Source organism: Xyrauchen texanus, chromosome 27 (genome assembly GCF_025860055.1).
Source record: "Xyrauchen texanus isolate HMW12.3.18 chromosome 27, RBS_HiC_50CHRs, whole genome shotgun sequence".
In the NCBI taxonomy this organism is placed as follows: Eukaryota; Metazoa; Chordata; class Actinopteri; order Cypriniformes; family Catostomidae; genus Xyrauchen; species Xyrauchen texanus.
Window position 1 is genome coordinate 13,382,881 of NC_068302.1, and position 18,964 is coordinate 13,401,844.

The window sequence follows — 18,964 nt, forward strand, 5'->3', positions numbered from 1 at the left end:
ATCCTATCAATATGGGCCAACATTTCTAAAGAATGCTTTCAGCACCTTGTTGAATCAATGCCACGTAGAATTAAGGCAGTTCTGAAGGCGAAAGGGGGTCAAACACAGTATTAGTATGGTGTTCCTAATAATCCTTTAGGTGAGTGTATATAAAAAAATCTATTACAGAATAAATCTTATGTACTGATGAAAACAATGTATAGTCCCTACCAGATGGGTTCAAAAGTCACCAGATATCTGCAATACCATTTTGACACATCCTGAGAAGCGTCAATGTTCCTCTAGGGGGCTTGCACACTTTTGCTTAACTATGATCAAGGACTGAGTCCATCAAAACATTAAAAAGTCTCCTCCCAATATTATATCATGAGGGGTGCCAGTGGCTTGCAACATCTCTTCCAGATCTATAAAAAAGCCCTGACCATCAGTGTTAGGTGTGTAAATATTAGCCAGAACCAATCTTTTCCCATGAATTTCTGCTAAACAATAATGACTCTTCCTATTTTATCTTTAATGTGTTTAGATGTTTACTTATCAATCTAATGACTCCCCTGCTCTTACTTGAGCCAGCACTTAAGAAAACATGTCCACCCCATATCTTCCCAAATGTTTCAGATTCCTGTGAAAGATGCATTTCTTGAAGAAACACTATTTCATATTTCTTAAGGTTAAGAAAATAAATAGCCTTCCTTCTTTTTATGGGGTGCCCCAACCTATTCACATTCCACATGGTGAAATATAACCCGCTCATATTAACATTTGACATTTTGATATGGATGTCAAGAGTCAAATTCACTTGGAGGTCGCATGAAAAAACACACCATGACTTACTCTTTACTCTTACAACTTTATAAAAGACATCCTTTGTGTGGGCATGTAGATATTTTGCAGTCATCCCCAACATCCACTCTCAATCTGGCTGGGAACCCCAGAGCAAAAAGCGATCTTCTGTCAATGCAAAAGTTTCTTGAAGGAGAAGTGTTATTCCACAAAACAAACTCCAGCCGCTAGGCGGAACCAACACGAACTGAAACAAAAATGGTGCCCGGCTTTCTCCAACAGTCCTTACGTGTATGTTCAGGGAGTCAATCTACTCACTTAAGAAACACCAAATGGCTTTCTCCCTCCAATGTATTTATGAAAGACAGTGCTTGTTTGGGACATGTAAAAACTTTGCGGCCATCTTTCATATCTATTCTCAGTTTGGCTGGAAAAATCAGTGCAAAAGCGATCATCCGTTGATGCAAGAGTTTCTTACACTCCTTGAATCGATCACGTTTCTCTCTTATTGAATTCGCAAAATCGGGAAAAATCTTTGCTCCTCGTCTTGTGCAACACAAGATCTTTATCAAATGATCTAAAACAAATTTGACCAGAACTGATCGGGGCCTGTTTCCCTCAGCCGATCTCCGAGCTGTGACTCTGTGAGCTCACTCAATTTCCATCTTATGGCCTGTTATGTCGAGCAGATTCGGGAAGGGCTCGTCTAGGAATTTCACCATATCTCTGCCTTCTTCATGCCCAGGAATTCCGACAATCTGTACATTATTTATTTGGCTCCTATTTTTGAGATCTTCAAGTTTTTCCTAAATGTTTTCCACATCTATTTTGGATAATTCCCTTTCTGATGATGCCAGATAATCGATCCATTTCTCAACATCTGCCATTCTTGTGATCAACTCAGAGAATTTTGTTTCCATCGCCATAATCAACTGATGTATTACAGCGAAAACCTCCAAGTCAGCAACAATTTTCGTCAGCATCACAGACATGTTGGATAGTTGGTGATGAATCTCTCCCCCGCGTCATCCAAATCGAGACCCCAGTCTGCAGGCCCATCAGAGGTTTCAGCTTGAGCACGTAAGTGTCTTTTAATGTCTCCAGAGGCCGAGGATTTTGAATCTCACCAGATTATAACATGAAAATAATTAAAAAACCATCAAAGTGCGCAGAGCTCGACGCTCACACGTCTGCTCCTTGCATGGCATCACGCACATGAATCGAAGTAGAACATTTTCAATCAGTTTTCTATTTTAAAACCATGAAAAATGTTCACAAGGAAGAGAAAAAGTATGATGGATGAGGTCTTGTATTAAAGTCTGTGTGCCTCTCATAACCCTTTCCCCAAACACTCTTCAGGACAGAAACATACTTTCCATGTTTGTCTTTTTTTGTTTTTTTTCTATCTACTAAATTCTTTCTATCTCATCTTTATTTATTTTTTTATCTGTGACTAGTCTGACTTGATTCCACCAGAAGGGGAGGTTGACCTCTCTACAGAGTTGGCAGAAAGGCAGCACCTTGTTTTGGCACATAATCTGGAGTGGCAGATGGCCTGTCACGGGCTAGCCATTAGCTCCTAGCAGCTAACGAGAATACCCTAGCAAAGTAAAGCACTACAGGGATACTCATAGCCCAAAACTTATCCTAGTCTTCCTCATAACTCCTTCCTGTCCTAATCCTTTCCATGACTCCATTGCTCTAGCTCTGGTGAGCCTCTAAATGCCTCAGATTAGTCCAGCTTAAAGGATGCTAATGTTGTTATCTTTGCTACATCCAATTAGCGCTACCTTGGAATCAACAGAAGCATGCTGCTTTTATTGTACCAACACTGATACAGCTACTTCACAATGAATGTGGCTATTTAGGAGATGTTAAGAAGTCATGAAGTGAACTTCAACACGTGTGTAACCCGTTTAACACTTTACCTGTCGTGACGGCAGCAGGAGAATCTGTTAATTGGCATAATTAGACCAGGGATCTTTAATAACTTTCTTTCAAGGAACAGATTATCCTGGGTCCTTACTGCAATTAACATTTTCCGTGGCTAATTGCAAACTAAATGCGCTTTTCGACTAAATCGTGTAAACCAATGAACTGCACAGCCCACAACAGCGTGGCACAACTGACGCAGAGAGGAACGCTTCCACAGGCCACTGGATATTGTGGTGCAGACCACAAAACCAGTGCAAACCATTTTAATTATATCCCTTAAATTAAGTAACTGTGTTATTTTGGCAGAAATGTTGTCTATTTTTTAAGTAACCCTCACAACTCTGGTTATTTTCATAAATGGATATGACTGGAGAAGACGCAATCGAATATGTGCAGCTACAAAGTATTGGTTCATGTTTGGGAAACTATAGCTGAACTACGTCCAGATAAACTTAAACATGCTCGTTCTAATCCAGATATGGATGGCTGTTTTCTAAATGACCACCACAGAGTGTTTTTCAACCAGAGACATAGGATGAGATATGTCATTCGTATACACTATACACTAATTCTAGCCTTACCTTTTTTTTTTTTTTATAGAAACATGTTTTTTCATGATTTGAGCTAAAGAAGCACAATTTATGATACCATTGTTATCAGATTTTATTGCTGATTTTATATATGTTATTTGACCAATCATTATCTTGACCAACGGCTTGTGAGATTTTGGTCTTTCCCTATTGAAGTAGACATACTTGTATAATACCTGCCCGGAGGTATTGCAAAACATGATTACTGAGTAACCTGACTTGCCATAAAGTGACTTTGTTTTGAACTCACTTCTGAGATTTGCATAAAAAAGCACTCTCATGTATCAGGCAGTGCTGTAATTTCATCAAAATCAATTAAAGGACCATTTAAAAATAATTGACAGGCCAGATTAGACCACAAGCCACTAGACAAAGAGCCCTGAACTACACAATAATCTTGAGTCACTCAGTTACAGAAAAATCACTTCAATCACTTAATAGTTCTCACAATTTGTATTTTTATTTCTTACTTACCTTTGGACCAATGATGATGAGGACTACCAGGGGGTTCTGAATGTGCCATTCTGTAAGACAAAAGATCAACAAATTTGACTGGACACACATGTACCACCCAATTCCCATATGTCTGAAAACTGAGCACTATGTCACAGCATGTCATTTAAGTTGATTAAAGTTATGTCTATGGAATTTTTAAAGCTGAAGTGTGTAATTTCAGCACCAAATCAAATGGAATGGAATCAAAAATACCGACAGTTGGTCAGACAAACAGATAGTCCCACCCCAAACTCAAGCCATAGCCTGGGCCAATATTCCCAATGTCAGGCTCTTCTGGATACTAAAACAGCACAACTTTTAAACCATCTCAAAACTAGTGTTTACACTTTTCGAGGAACATCAAAGAATTACTTTAAGTTGACTGCAACTTACCTGCAAAAGCTTCTAGTAGATAAAGAGGATCTTTAACCCGTCTGAGTCCACATACTAGCAGAAACACATGTAAGTCTTCCACTTGTTCGATACACACACCTAAAACACAAGAGATCTTAAAATATGTACTTGTAGAGAGAAACTGCTAATCTTAAATCACACGTTAAATAAAGCTCAAGGATTCTGAGCAATTAAATGTAATGCAACATAAATCAATGCATACATGCTGTACCTCAGCGTAATCGTAATGAGGCTAATCCATCAAACAAGGTCATAGAGATGTCAGAGACGCAATGTGCATAAAACTGATGGCATGCTCAGAGTAGCGTGCATGATGTTTATGAGTACTTTATCAATATTGCATACACACACTATATATATACGTCATGGCATGAATAAATATATTTATCAGCTTATATGATATTGATCACAGCATACATAAAGGATATCTTTACATGTACAGTTGAAGTCAGAAGTTTACATATGCCTTAGCCAAATCATTTAAACACAATTCCTGACATTTAGAAAGACATCGTAGAAAACATTCCCTGTCTTAGGTCAGTTAGGATCACTACTTTATTTTAAGAATGTCAAATGTCAGAATAATAGTAGAGAGAATGATTTATTTCAGCTTTTATTTCTTTCATCATATACCCAGTGGGTCAGAAGTTTACATACACTGTGTTATTATTTGGTAGCATTGCCTTCAATTTGTTTAATTTGGGTCAAACATTTTGGGTAGCCTTCCACAAGCTTCTCACAATAAATTGCTGGAGTTTTGTCCCATTCCTCCAGACAGAACTGGTGTAACTGAGTCAGGTTTGTAGGCCTCCTTGCTCGCACACACTTTTTCAGTTCTGCCGGATTGAGGTCAGGGCTTTGTAATGGCCACTCCAATACCTTGACTTTGTTGTCCTTAAGCCATTTTGCCACAACGTTGGAGGTATGCTTGGGGTCATTGCCCATTTGGAAGACCCATTTGTGACCGATTTTCGTTCCTCAGTATGTCATCTATTTTGAGAAGTGCACCAGTCCCTGCTGCAGCAAAGCTCCCCCACAACATGATTCTGCCACCCTTTTCCTTCAACCATTAATAATAATAATAATAATAATTCCTTGCATTTATATAGCGCTTTTCTAGGCACTCAAAGCGCTTTACATAGTATAGGGGGAATCTCCTCAACCACCAGTGTGCAGCATCCACCTGGATGATGCGACGGCAGCCATAGTGCGCCAGAACGCCCACCACACACCAGCTATTGGTGGAGAGGAGAGAGTAGAGTTATGTAGCCAATTCAGGGATGGAGATTAATACGATGCCATGGTAGATAGGGGCCAATGGGGGGGGTATTTGGCCAGGACACCGGGGTTACACCCCTACTCTTTACGAGAAGTGTCTTGGGATTTTTAATGACCACAGAGAGTCAGGACCTCGGTTTAACATCTCATCCGCAGGATGGTGCCTTTTTACAGTATAGTGTCCCCATCACTATACTGGGGCATTAGGACCCACACAGACCGTAGGGTGAGCACCCCCTGCTGGCCTCCCATCCAGGTACTGGCCAGGCTCAACCCTGCTTAGCTTTAATGGGCAACCAGGAAAGAGATGCAGGGTGATATGGCTGCCGATAAGATGGTGATTATGGTCAAACAGTTATATTTTTGTTTCATCAGACCAGAGGACATTTCTCCAAATAGTATGTTTGTCCCCATGTGCATTTGCAAACTGTAGTCTGGCTTTTTTATGGTGGTTTTGGAGCAGTGGCTTCTTCCTTGCTGAGCAGCATTTCAGGTTATGTAGATATGGCTCTTTTTTCCTGTAGATATAGATACTTGTCTACCTGTTTCCTCCAGCATTTTCAAAAGGTCCTTTGCTGTTGTTCTGAGATTGAATTGTACTTTTTGCACCAAACTTCGTTCATCTTTATGAGACAGAATGCTTCTCCTTTCTGAGCAATATGATGGCTGTGTGGTACCATAGTGTTTATACTTGCACACTATTGTTTGTACAGTACAGATGAATGTGGTACCTTCAGGTGTTTGGAAATTGCTCCAGAGGATGAACCAGACTTGTGGGGGTCAACAAATTTTTTTTTTCTCTCTGAAGTCTTGGCTGATTTATTTTGATTTACCATGATGCCAAGCAAAGAGGCACTGAGTTTGAAGGTAGGCCTTAAAATACATCCACAGGTACACCTCCAATTGACTCCATTTAGCCTATCAGAAGCTAATTGGCCAATTGTCTAAAGGCTTGATATAATTTTCTGGAATTTTCCAAGCTGCTTAAAAGCACAGTCAACAATGTGTACAATGTAGTGTGACTTCTGACCCACTGGAATTGTGATATAGTAAATTATATAGTGAAACAAGTGGAAAAAATGACTGGTGTCATGCACAAAGTGGCCAAAACTATAGTTTGCTAATATGAAATCTGTGGATGGTTTAAAAAAATTAGGTTTTATAACCTAATTTTTAAGTGTATGTAAACCACTGACTTCAACTGTATAAGTGATGATGTATGTTCTTTAGTTCTTCTCAAAGAGGATTAGAAAAAAAAAAACACGCACACACACAAAAAGGCTACGGTCTTCTCTAGCAAGCAAAATTGTATGGAAATGAAGATATCACCACAGTCCTCTCTTTTGTCAGTAGCTGGTATCCGTGAGAACGTTCCACCGAAATCTGTGCTTTACCCCAGATCATCCCTCCTTTAAATCCCGCCTATTACAGATTATCCACAGAAATATGAGCAGTAGTGTATGTACGTAGGCTTATGTATGTGTAATATGCAGCAGAACTTTCAGTCCAGGCTATAAATGTCATGGAAGGGTGATTTTACCATTTATTATTTGGCATAGAATATCTAATGTGTATGCTGCCCTACAGAGCCAAAACATGGTAACTTTCCCAGTTAAACTGAGAAAAATGGATTCAAAGTTTGTGGATTGTCTATCTGTTTTCTCTGAATTTGAGCATAGTTGAGCCAAAGTTGACAGTCACAGGATAGATCATAGTACAAGGTCAACTCATTTTTGACTAAATGTTGTTGACATGAGTCATGTGAAAGGGCCTTATAGTTAGTAGGCCATTGGTTATGGCATTACCTATCTCTTGGAAACCCCATCTTTGAAATCACTGCACTTTCTACAGTTTTCTTCTACTTTCAGATGGCACAGTCTGTTTCGATAGGTAAAGCCAGACCACTGGCCATATATTTGAGGAAGGGTCATAAATGAAATTAAGTTTGAACCCTGTGGATAAGAGCTACTCTTTTGGTTAACAATCCACACGCAAGCCGCTTAATGTTTTATTGCTTTTTTAGCAGATATTGTTCCCAGTTTTGCTTTAGGTTTTTCATCAGTGATGTTTGGGCAAGGCTGAGTCAGGTCATTTATCATTATGAGGACAGTTTCTACTCATGGTAACAGTGGGGGAGGGTCACGGAGAGGTATGTGATGTGAGGTAAAGCTGACAGATTAGACAACTGATCTAGGGGTACGTGCTTACAACAGTTTAACTGTCAGACAAGGGATTTGATTCAATACTTTTATCTGGAAAGTGAATGCATGGATGTCTCACCTCATCTACCCCACAGCAGGCTAAGCCGCCAAATATAGACCAACACTAGCCTAATATACAACTGTTTTGGGTAGTCAACATCCATGTGAATAGTTTCTCTTATTCCCCTGGTTTTATTTGAAAGCAACTTCGAATTTAAAATAATTTACCCTCTTAATTGGATAATGTTAATCTGGAAACAACTACGCATACCTACTAGGGCAGGGTCCGGGAACCTTTTTTCACTAAGAAGCCAATTTTAAAATGTTTGGTTGATGCATTTTTTAAAAGAGCCATACCACAAACAAATAATTAACTATTTTCAAAAACAACGTTTTTCAATAAAATAAAATGACAACTCAAAAACAAACAAATATGCAAAATTAACAGGTAACCTGTTGCAATATGGAATTGAGTACACGTGTTTGTGCGGGTCTCCATAAAATTCCTTCATTTTACAATTGTTCATGAAAAATATTTTTTATGTTAAAAATATTTTATGACAATCGCATTTAAAATATCACAATATAAGATTATACGGTGAATATTTTTAAAATACGGTGAATCATTTTAAAAACTAAATACATTTATTGAAACACGAAAAACGTAAAAGACATTTCTAAATGAAAAAAGCAATTAAAATAAAGTGATTAAAGAATCTTATATATAACCACCTCCCTAAAACCAAACATTTACCATCTCCATCGACCCCATTTGCCATCCCGCAAATATCAGTATGCGGCAACAGGTGCAAATTAAGAACTAAAGACAATTATAAAGGTGAAGATAATTATAATAATCATTGTAATAAATAAGCCTAATAAATTCCCTTGTGTTCCAAAAAATGCTGCCAAATGTGTGTTCTTATCGAATGTGTTTGTATTGCGTCTTGGTAAAACAGTTTATGCTGCCTAAAGAAAAGAAAATAGAACTCAATTGTAGGTTCAAAAGTGAACTAAACTCACAGTAACTCACGAGATGATCGGAGAGCATGTGCAGCATTCTCATAGACTACATTATTCTTGCAAACAGTTTTCAGTTGAATGAAATAGAGAAAAAGGAGTGATAACTCTTTATATGCCCTTGTTTCACGAGACAGGGTCACGTTGCACGCCTCTGAACAAACAGCGCATCAGACACGAGCATTGACGGCTTTTCTTTTGTCTGTTCTTAAAAATATCATAAAGTATGTTTCTTAAAGCATGTGTCTTTGTGACTGACAGAATTTCTTGTCATGTGTCACTCGAGACATCTTACAGGTCACCCACCTGTTGCGGGTTGATTAGTAAAATTACTTTCGCATGAAATACATTTGGACGAGGAGCTCGCAAACTGCATTTAGCCTCATTGCATTTTGCGGGTGATGGATGATATATCACACCCTAGTTGCACATAAAAAATAACGTACGTTCATAAAATCGCTCGTAGAAAATGCTAAAAGTTAATAGAAACGAGACCCAGAACTCTATGAATGTGCATGTCTTAACAGGATATATTTTAAAGAATGTCAGGAATGCTAAATCGCATACAATAGCAGCTGATAGTGACAGCGTGTCATGGCGTTTTGTCACAAGATGCCCAAGATCCAATGAGGTTTTGTGCTTTTGACGTGTCTCCATATTTGATTTGGGCTCTGTATACATGATTTGAGAATGAATAACAACTTACAATTCGGTCTGTTCATCATACCGTACAAAGTGATCATATGTCTTCAGAAGACTGATCATGCACATGGACTACTTTTGTTACACTTTTAGGTGCTTTATGAAGTCACTATCAACTGTTATTGTATGGAAATCAACACATGCAAAAATTTTTTTTTAAATATATCCATTCTTTAAAATAAATGATTTTTTTGTGTTCTGCAGAAGAAAGAAAATTGAATTGGTTGATAGGAATTTTTTTAAGAAAAACATTTATTACTAGAATATATAATTATATACACTCACTGGGCACATTATTAGGGAGACCTACACCTAATTTTTCATGTGATTATCTAATCAAACAAACATCAACAATCAAAAACAAAACAAAAAAACATCCAGTGAGCATCAGTTCTGCAAATGGAAATGCCTTTTTGATGAGAGAGGTCAACGGAAATTGGATAGACTGGTTAGTTATAGTTAATATGCATATATGTCATATGTGCATGACATTTTCAGAGATCCTTACAAGAAAAAAAATCCAATAAATGAATAAACAGTCAATAAAAACAGCCAGGTAATCACATGATAGTGTATTAAATTACCTAGAAATCAAAACAAATCAAAGATTTGTAAAAAAATAAATGAAAAAAATCTAAGGGGGATATTTTTTGCAGCAGAAGAGATGAAGTTTATCTGAATTAATCTGCAGTTCGCTCACAGTGCTTGATTACACAGCATAATCTGATGTCGTCTGCAAGTTCTGATGCAGCTCCTGCATCACGCAAGCCAGCAGAATAGTGTAATTCTGATCAGACACATAAGGAACAAACCGATCATAATGTCTGGATCTTGGGAAAGTAAGATACATTTAAAAGAAATTAATTGCCTATGGCTTGAATTAGACTCTTTGATTAATATTTTCTGCTTTGAAGTGTATTCATCACTCTGTAAGAGCAAACATAAAGCATTAGAGGCACAAACATGCTATATTATGGATTTAAAAGAGTACCACAGCATGTCAGTCTAAACAAGGGCACTGTCACTGTAAAAGAAAAAAGTATTTGAGTATGGAAAGATGATCAAACAGATTTGTCTGATTTCAAAGGCTCTGCTGCACAGGGGTGAAGTCTAAGTGTCTACCTTAAGAAAGCACTGGCATGACTAATGATCACACTAAAGGTAGTTTAGCAGAGAGATTACCCTTCACCACCAGAGACTGCCAGTACTGCACTCCACCAAGTGGCAGTAGGGGAAATAGGCCAAATACTAGAAACAATGCTTTGAACAGACGCAATGAAAACATGCCTTCGGTCCCCTGCTGTAATCTTGTGTTAGAGGATTTGTGCACAGGAGTACTTTACAGTGAATTACAGCCATTCTCAGACTAAACAGCAGAGGGAATTTGTCCTCTCTTTAGAGTAAACAGGGGAGTAACCCAGAGGGTTCACATCTCCAAGGCCATAGAGACCTCCAGAACTGTAACAAACAAATCTGATATTTTGACACATACCTGATTTTTTTTTTTTAGGTTTACATTAATACCTTGTCAATTAGCACTAGGCCAGGAGTTTGCAACTACTTTCTTTAAGGGCCAAATTATCCAGATGAAAATTTGAGAGGCCCTTAAATGTATGCTAATATTTTCCTTATTAAAAAAGTTTAAATCCTAAAGACATAAATAATAATTATGCAAAATAGGAAATCATGACCACTCACATTAAAATGAAGACCCCAGTCATATCAGTCACTTTAAAAAAGCTGTTTTATTCTACATGGAGAGGGTCCGCACATGGGGGCTGCCATGTTATTATCACATGACCAGCCGAATACTACTCACTTAATCTCAGTAACTGTTCTGTTATTTGATACTTTCACTCATTGATTAAAGTAATCATGGCTGACTGTGAATACTACATTTCTACAATGGCATTTGAAACTGAGAACTATTGATTTTAAATGATGCTGCATCCAAGCCGCTAGGTGTCAGTGTCCAAAGTCCAAGATGACACAAAGAGTGCATCTTTAAGATGAATGATTATATCTTAACACTTTCACAACACCCTTAATACTGTGTGAATATTTACATTAAAACAGTCAAGGGTTTTGAATACAAATTTTTAATGGCCAGGCATTAAATTGCCTCCATGTTATTCCTGAAAATGACAACAGAATTTTCATTTTTGGGTGAACGATCCCTTTAAGAGTATTCCTGTACGAACACGGAAATTTAATTTTTCATCATTTACTCACTCTTATGCCATCTTGGATGTGTATGACTTTCTTTCTTCTGCTGAACACAAATTAAGATTTTTAGAAGAATTTATCAGCTCTTCATACAATGAAAGTGAATGGTGGCCAGAACTTTGAAGCTCCAAAAAGCACATAAAGGCAGCATAAAAGTAATATATATGACGCCAATGGTTAAATCCATGTCTTCAGAAGTGTTATAATAGGTGTGGGTAAGAAACAGATCAATATTTTAGTCAATGTTTACTATACATTCTCCTTCTTGCTCAGTCAATCTCCACTTTAACTTTCAAATTTTTCTTCTTGTGTTTAAGTTTCTAGACTTAAATATTGACCTGTTTATCACCTACACCTATTATATCACTTCTGAAGCTATGGATCTAACCACTGGAGTCTTATGGATTACTTTAATGCTGCCTTTTTGTCCTTTTTGGAGTGTCAACATTTTGGCACCCATTCACTTGTATTTTATGGACCAAGAGAGCTGAAATATTCTTCAAAAAATGTTAAATTGTGTTTTGCTGAAGAAAGAAAGTCATACACATCTGGGATGGCATGAGGGTGAGTAAATGATGACAATTTTCATTTCTTGGTGAACTGCAGGGCAGTACAAAATCATAAAAAAAGCTGTTTTTTAGAATGACCTTATTTTTAAAAATGTAAAAAAAAATTCAGATTTTGCAAGCGCTATGTAAATGTATGACAAAAGGGTTATGTTACAACTATAAATGTGGCACATATCACTCTTGCTCACTTCCTTAAACTTGTGATGAATGGATGGATGGATGGATGGAAGGATTTCTTCACACGTCTGATCAGCCTGTCCATTCCTTCATCTAATCTCTTATCTTCCCTCTGCATTCAACCAGTGGCTGAATGTTAAGACAAGCTTGGCAATTTTCCCCCACATGTCAGAAAGAACACTTAAGAATACACTGACATGTCCTCTGATACAATTGAGAGGGAAGTATAATTATTTCAGACTGAATTACACCTCAAAGGGTTCAAAAAATACATCAGAGTATGTTTGCCCATACTGTATGTGGGAGCAAAGCGGTGAGCAGGTGTCTTTTCTACAGGTTTTGATCTGAGCATTAACATGAAAGTAAAATAGGAGGATATAAACAAACAAAACTGTCACAGAAGGTGCGGGAAAAAATGTAAGAAAAAAGAAAGAAGAGCATTTCTCTCCAGAGGGAGGAGGTTATTCATCTTGGCATGCCAGAGAAAGTGGTTTTGCTCACAGTCGTCCTGTCCCCCTCCCCATCCCTAAGAGATTCCCCTTTTTATGTTTTGAAGCCTTTGATCATAAGGATGGATGTGTGTGGGTGACTTCTACCACTAAACTCTGTGACACAAGGATGTATTTTAATGCCTCTTGCTCTCAAAAAAAGGCCACAATAAAATTGTAAAATTCATAATTTTAAAGGAATAGCTCACCCAAAATGTTATTTCTGTCATCATTTACTCACCCTATGTTGCTCCAAACCCAAACCTTCCGTGAAATGTTAGGAGAAATGTTGAAGAATGTACTGACTACTGTTTTCCACATAATGAAAGTAAATTATTCAAGCTTCAAAATAACAATAAAAGCACCATAAATAGTCCATACATCTCTTGCGTTATATTGTAAGCCTTTTGAAACCATATGATAGCTTTTAGTATTTAATGCATCAAATTTGAGTAATTATTTTAAAAAACTTCCCCTCTGTTGAAGCTCTGGAATGGACTACAAATTGGGAGTGTCAACACAATTCGATGGCAAAAGCAATTGGTGCTAGTGTAACTTGATACTGATATCATGTACTTTTATGGTGCTTTTTTGTCATTTTAAAGCATGACAGCCTGAGTCCCGGTTCACGTTCCACAAAAGAAAGTCATAAAAGTTTCGAATGAATGGGGGTGAGTAATTTCCTTTTTTTTTTAAATCACTACACCAAATAGTCTGGGAAGTCTTCAGAATAAGATACTGATGGGGTGTTCACATTGACAGTGATTAAATCGCTGTAAAACCGAGAATCTTGAAGAGCTCAACGGCTTAGTCAAAGTCAGTCTAGCTGGCTCTCCCAAATAAAGTTTTTCAACTCCTGTCAACACCCCGAGCAACACTTACACCTCCAGACAGCTCAAAGCCTCTGAGAGGAATAGTAGAAATCCAACTTCACTCTTGCCACTCACATCTGAAGCACACTAAATCATCTCTCCATCAGGACCCAAAATCCCGTGAGGCCCTGCAGGCGTGACTCTCATCATCTTCCAGTGCTATAAGGGGGTCTACAGTCACAATCCCAGAGGACCACCCTGAACTACCAGATCATGAAACACCTAAAAACTTAGAATGTTCCCAGCCCAAAAGGGGCTTTCAAACTTTTTAATGCCAAGTTAATGCTGTATACCTTATATTCTTACATCATATTTGTTTTTCCTGTTAAGTATTTTGAATGTAAATTTATTTGTATAGTGCTTATTGAAAATTATATTGTTCCAAGGCAGCTGTACAAAAAATAGTGCTGTACAAACAGTCAGCATGCTAAAAACGTCCTAGGAAGGTCCAACACAAATTGACTACAAACTATTCTTGGACATATGAGCGCTGCAAGAGCTGCATATGTGTGTGTTGCATTTTTCCCCCCTTAAGCCAGGTACACGCATTTTTGGAATCGTAAAATATGTCTGTCTTCGTAGGGCAAAATCGGCAGTCTTTGTTCACTAGTGTGACACGTTCACAGACAGACGATTAATGGCCTTGATGTGGAATATTAGCCTCAAATGAAGTTCTGGCAGTGTCAGATATTTTCGAAGTCGTGCAGTGAGCCTACTTCTATGACTGACCTACTTCTGTGGCTAACCCGCTCCTCACTCGCAAACTGCTCACTGTGTTAAGAGAAGCTCCACTCTGAGTTCGCTCTTTGTCAAGAAACCTGCTCCGAATTCACTCTATAGCAACATTTGTGCCCAGTTAACAGTCTGGCGCTGTGTGTGATGTCCTTGCGGACAAAAACGTCCCATTTCTTTGGCTAGGCATCAACAAATAAAACTACTTCATTGACCTCCTCCTCCACCAAACACTGGTCTTGCTCTCTCGCGTCAGGATTTTACTACTGGTTTTAAAAGTAGTTGCAAAAGTCAATGCTTGAAGATTTAAAGTTGCAATGCTAGAATTGAGAGGTTGTAAGTGCTGATTTTGTGGTTTTACTGCAAAAATGATTCAAAGTACAAAAGTTGATGTGTAATACAAGATTGTTTTGGTAGTTGTATTTATGTGAATGTCATTTTCAATATGTCCAAGGGTGATCTATTATGATTGGCCTGTATCTTTTTTGCTCTCTACATTTTCAGTATATGCCTAATAATCTTGAAGAGCAGAGAGACGTATTGTACAGTTTTCAATAACTACGTTTCCATCAAAGGATTTTTTGCGGAAAAAGTTTTAGCGCATCAAAATAAAGCTGATGGAAACACAAATTATCGCTAAAAAAGTGTCAACATAATATTTTTCCGATTAACTCTAGTGCATAAACTCTATGTCGATACTTCAAATGTCGTGAAAAACTGGTTTGGAAAATTGCCATTAATGCAAAAATGGAGTGTCACATGAGAGAATTTACCCCAATCATTAGCCTGTGTTAATCATGACGACAATTTATACATCTGTGAAAGCCAATTTATTGTACGTGATTGTGGATTGATCTTAACGGCATATAGATCCGATGCTGCAAACAAGAGTGCCAACAAAAATATCTTGTATCATGCACATCGACAAGTGCATGGAGAACAAATTAATGGCCACTCTTTGTGATTAATTTAATCATTGTAGACATCCGTTAATTTATCAAAGCTGCTTTTAAACACCATTCAAAATAATAGACGGCAGTCACAGAATTAGCCCACAATACAAAAAACTGTGCAATTTCTGTGCACAAAGATGCTTTTAATTAAAAATAAATATACAATAATAGGAGAAAAGCTTCAGTGTGCTTTTTAGGAACACTAACATACAACCCAATTCTGTACAATTATTGTTTAGCTTACTTTTGAAAAAATGCCGGCAAAATTCCCTGTATTAAATTAAATAAATAAATTAGCAAACTAAAAAATTATATTTTTAGACCTATACACTCACCTAAAGGATTATTAGGAACACCATACTAATACTGTGTTTGACCCCGTTTCGCCTTCAGAACTGCCTTAATTCTACGTGGCATTGATTCAACAAGGTGCTGAAAGCATTCTTTAGAAATGTTGGCCCATATTGATAGGATAGCATCTTGCAGTTGATGGAGATTTGTGGGATTAACATCCAGGGCACAAAGCTCCCGTTCCACCACATCCCAAAGATGCTCTATTGGGTTGAGATCTGGTGACTGTGGGGGCCATTTTAGTACAGTGAACTCATTGTCATGTTCAAGAAACCAATTTGAAATGATTCGAGCTTTGTGACATGGTGCATTATCCTGCTGGAAGTAGCCATCAGAGGATGGGTACATGGTGGCCATAAAGGGATGGACATGGTCAGAAACAATGCTCAGGTAGGCCGTGGCATTTAAACGATGCCTAATTGGCACTAAGGGGCCTAAAGTGTGCCAAGAAAACATCCCCCACACCATTACACCACCACCACCAGCCTGCACAGTGGTAACAAGGCATGATGGATCCATGTTCTCATTCTGTTTACGCCAAATTCTGACTCTACCATCTGAATGTCAAACAGAAATCGAGACTCATCAGACCAGGCAACATTTTTCCAGTCTTCAACTGTCCAATTTTGATGAGCTCTTGCAAATTGTAGCCTCTTTTTCCTATTTGTAGTGGAGATGAGTGGTACCCGGTGGGGTCTTCTGCTGTTGTAGCCCATCCGCCTCAAGGTTGTGCGTGTTGTGGCTTCACAAATGCTTTGCTGCATACCTCGGTTGTAACGAGTGGTTATTTCAGGCAAAGTTGCTCTTCTATCAGCTTGAATCAGTCGGCCCATTCTCCTCTGACCTCTAGCATCAACAAGGCATTTTCAGCCCACAGGACTGCTGCATACTGGATGTTTTTCCTTTTCACACCATTCTTTGTAAACCCTAGAAATGGTTGTGCGTGAAAATCCCAGTAACTGAGCAGATTGTGAAATACTCAGACCGGCCCGTCTGGCACCAACAACCATGCCACGCTCAAAATTGCTTAAATCACCTTTCTTTCCCATTCTGACATTCAGTTTGGAGTTCAGGAGATTGTCTTGACCAGGACCACACCCCTAAATGCATTGAAGCAACTGCCATGTGATTGGTTGATTAGATAATTGCATTAATGAGAAATTGAACAGGTGTTCCTAATAATCCTTTAGGTGAGTGTATATGCCTTTTCTTTACACAAACTTAAATTAGCTTTACCCTGTTTTGTAGATTAATAAAGTCGGATGAATGACATTATTAGAATATTCTGCACTTTTCATCAGAACTATTTGTCCAATATGGAGTTCGCTCTCAGAAAACTAGCTTTTGAACATTTTTACATTTTTAAATGTTTTAAATTGAACCCTCTTTACCTCAGATCGCATCTGCTGAGCTTCTTCAGAAAATTTTAATTGCATTATGATGCAAACATTTCATTTAACTTTTTTCATTAAAAGTTGCTGAAAAAATATGCGGGACATAATGCAGTTGTGATGGCAATGCTTTAAGATGATTGTTCAAAATAGCCTATTGAATATCAGAAATGTATCATATATGTAAATCCTGATATTACACCGCAGCTTTAATAGCGGTGCACACAGCATATACACATTGATGGATGACCTTATACCAAGACTGAAAGTTTCCCCATAACATGGAGCAGGTTGCCAACTTGAATAGGGACATGACGATTCGCTTTCGGGTGGGAACCAGTGGTAACCTGTGATAGGCACATCATCCGGACCAATATTACAGTCATATCAGAAGGGCAACTGTGATATACACACTTTTCTGTATGGAAACAGCTTAAGGGCAGATGTCTTTTGTGAGAAACCAAAACTTATGCGACAAATTGTTGTTTTAGGCATGATGTCATCATGCACACCATTAGAATAGAAACATGCAGAAGACGGCAAAATTTGTTTTACGCATTTTCACTTTGTCGATAACAAAATAGCGTGACGAGTGGATGGAAACCAGGCTTGTGGTGAACGGATCATTTTGTCATGTTTTCTGGCCTCATAACTTTTACAATAATGCACTGAATTGCGTTCATCGTTCACATCTGTCATTTTCAGTAAGTACTTGCATTAGTGATGTGTCTCTTTCTTATTATAGGCCTATTTGACTTAATAAATTTTTCTTTTTAACATATATAATGCTTGTAATGAAGTGGTATTGGAGCGAAAGAAAACACTGATGTTCAGACTTTCAGAAGAAATACAATTGGGTCACAGAATTGGCTACGATGTGTATTGTACAGTCTGACAATGTCGTAGTGTGCCATGGCTTTTACCCATGAACGCAATGAAGAAAACCTGTATTTCGAAAGACAGACCACAGTCTAAAGACCTGAATGCAGAGAATTTTGCCAAAAGGTGGCAAATTTTGCAGGGCAATATAGACCTCCTATCTGTGCTCTCCCAAAACCCCACTGTGATCTACAGATGACATGTTAGATATCTCATCATACACTCCAGCATTCCCTCAAGCTGGTAGGAGGTCAGAGACCTGCTTTGATAGAGCTGCTGAGGCTTGAGTTGACTGATCGCAGAGCAATGGCAACAACCCAGGGGGCCTCGCAAACAAACATGGGCTTATGCATAGAGATCAATCTTCAACAAGGAGCAGCAGGCACACAAGCTGGAGTAGATTACTCCAACACGGCAGTCAGTATGCCCAGGAGAACGGATTAGATATTCTGGGCAGAGTGATTGAATCGTTCTCTCTACATTTGGGTTTGTACTGTAAGGCAACATGATTGTCTGTAGAGTTGTGAGCCTTTCATCAGAAGTTTCATTTACGTATGTAGAAGGGACTTGATTTAGTTGATTTAGCAGAAATATAAATTCATGATCTGGTGTAAAAGGTTTACTCAGTAATTTTTGCCTCTTTAAAATAAAATAAAATCCAGCATATTAGTTCTGCTTTTGCATGATGCTGCATCTATTGCTAGATGTCAGCAGAAGGCCAAGACAACGCAACTTAAAAATGTACTCCGTGTACCTATGAATGTGATTTCAAGAGATTTCAGGAGCTCATGATATTCAAAGCCTGTCTCCCTGGGCTACACTTTCAAATTCTGTAACTTACTCAAGTGACAACTTAGCAGTACAAAAAAAAGGCCTTCAAATTACTATTACACATCACCTTTTCAAAATAT

General features: G+C 38.1%; 1 protein-coding gene across 1 annotated transcript in view; it reads right to left on the bottom strand.

The window, feature by feature from the left end:
- glt1d1 (glycosyltransferase 1 domain containing 1) overlaps positions 1 to 18,964 on the bottom strand; it is a 55,923-nt gene that overhangs the window by 24,091 nt on the left and 12,868 nt on the right. Inside the window, exons 7-8 of the mRNA XM_052094017.1 lie at positions 4,194 to 4,292; positions 3,780 to 3,829 (exon numbers count right to left, since the gene is read on the bottom strand). Of these exons, the coding sequence (XP_051949977.1) occupies positions 3,780 to 3,829; positions 4,194 to 4,292 (149 nt within the window). The remainder of the gene's footprint in view (positions 1 to 3,779; positions 3,830 to 4,193; positions 4,293 to 18,964) is intronic.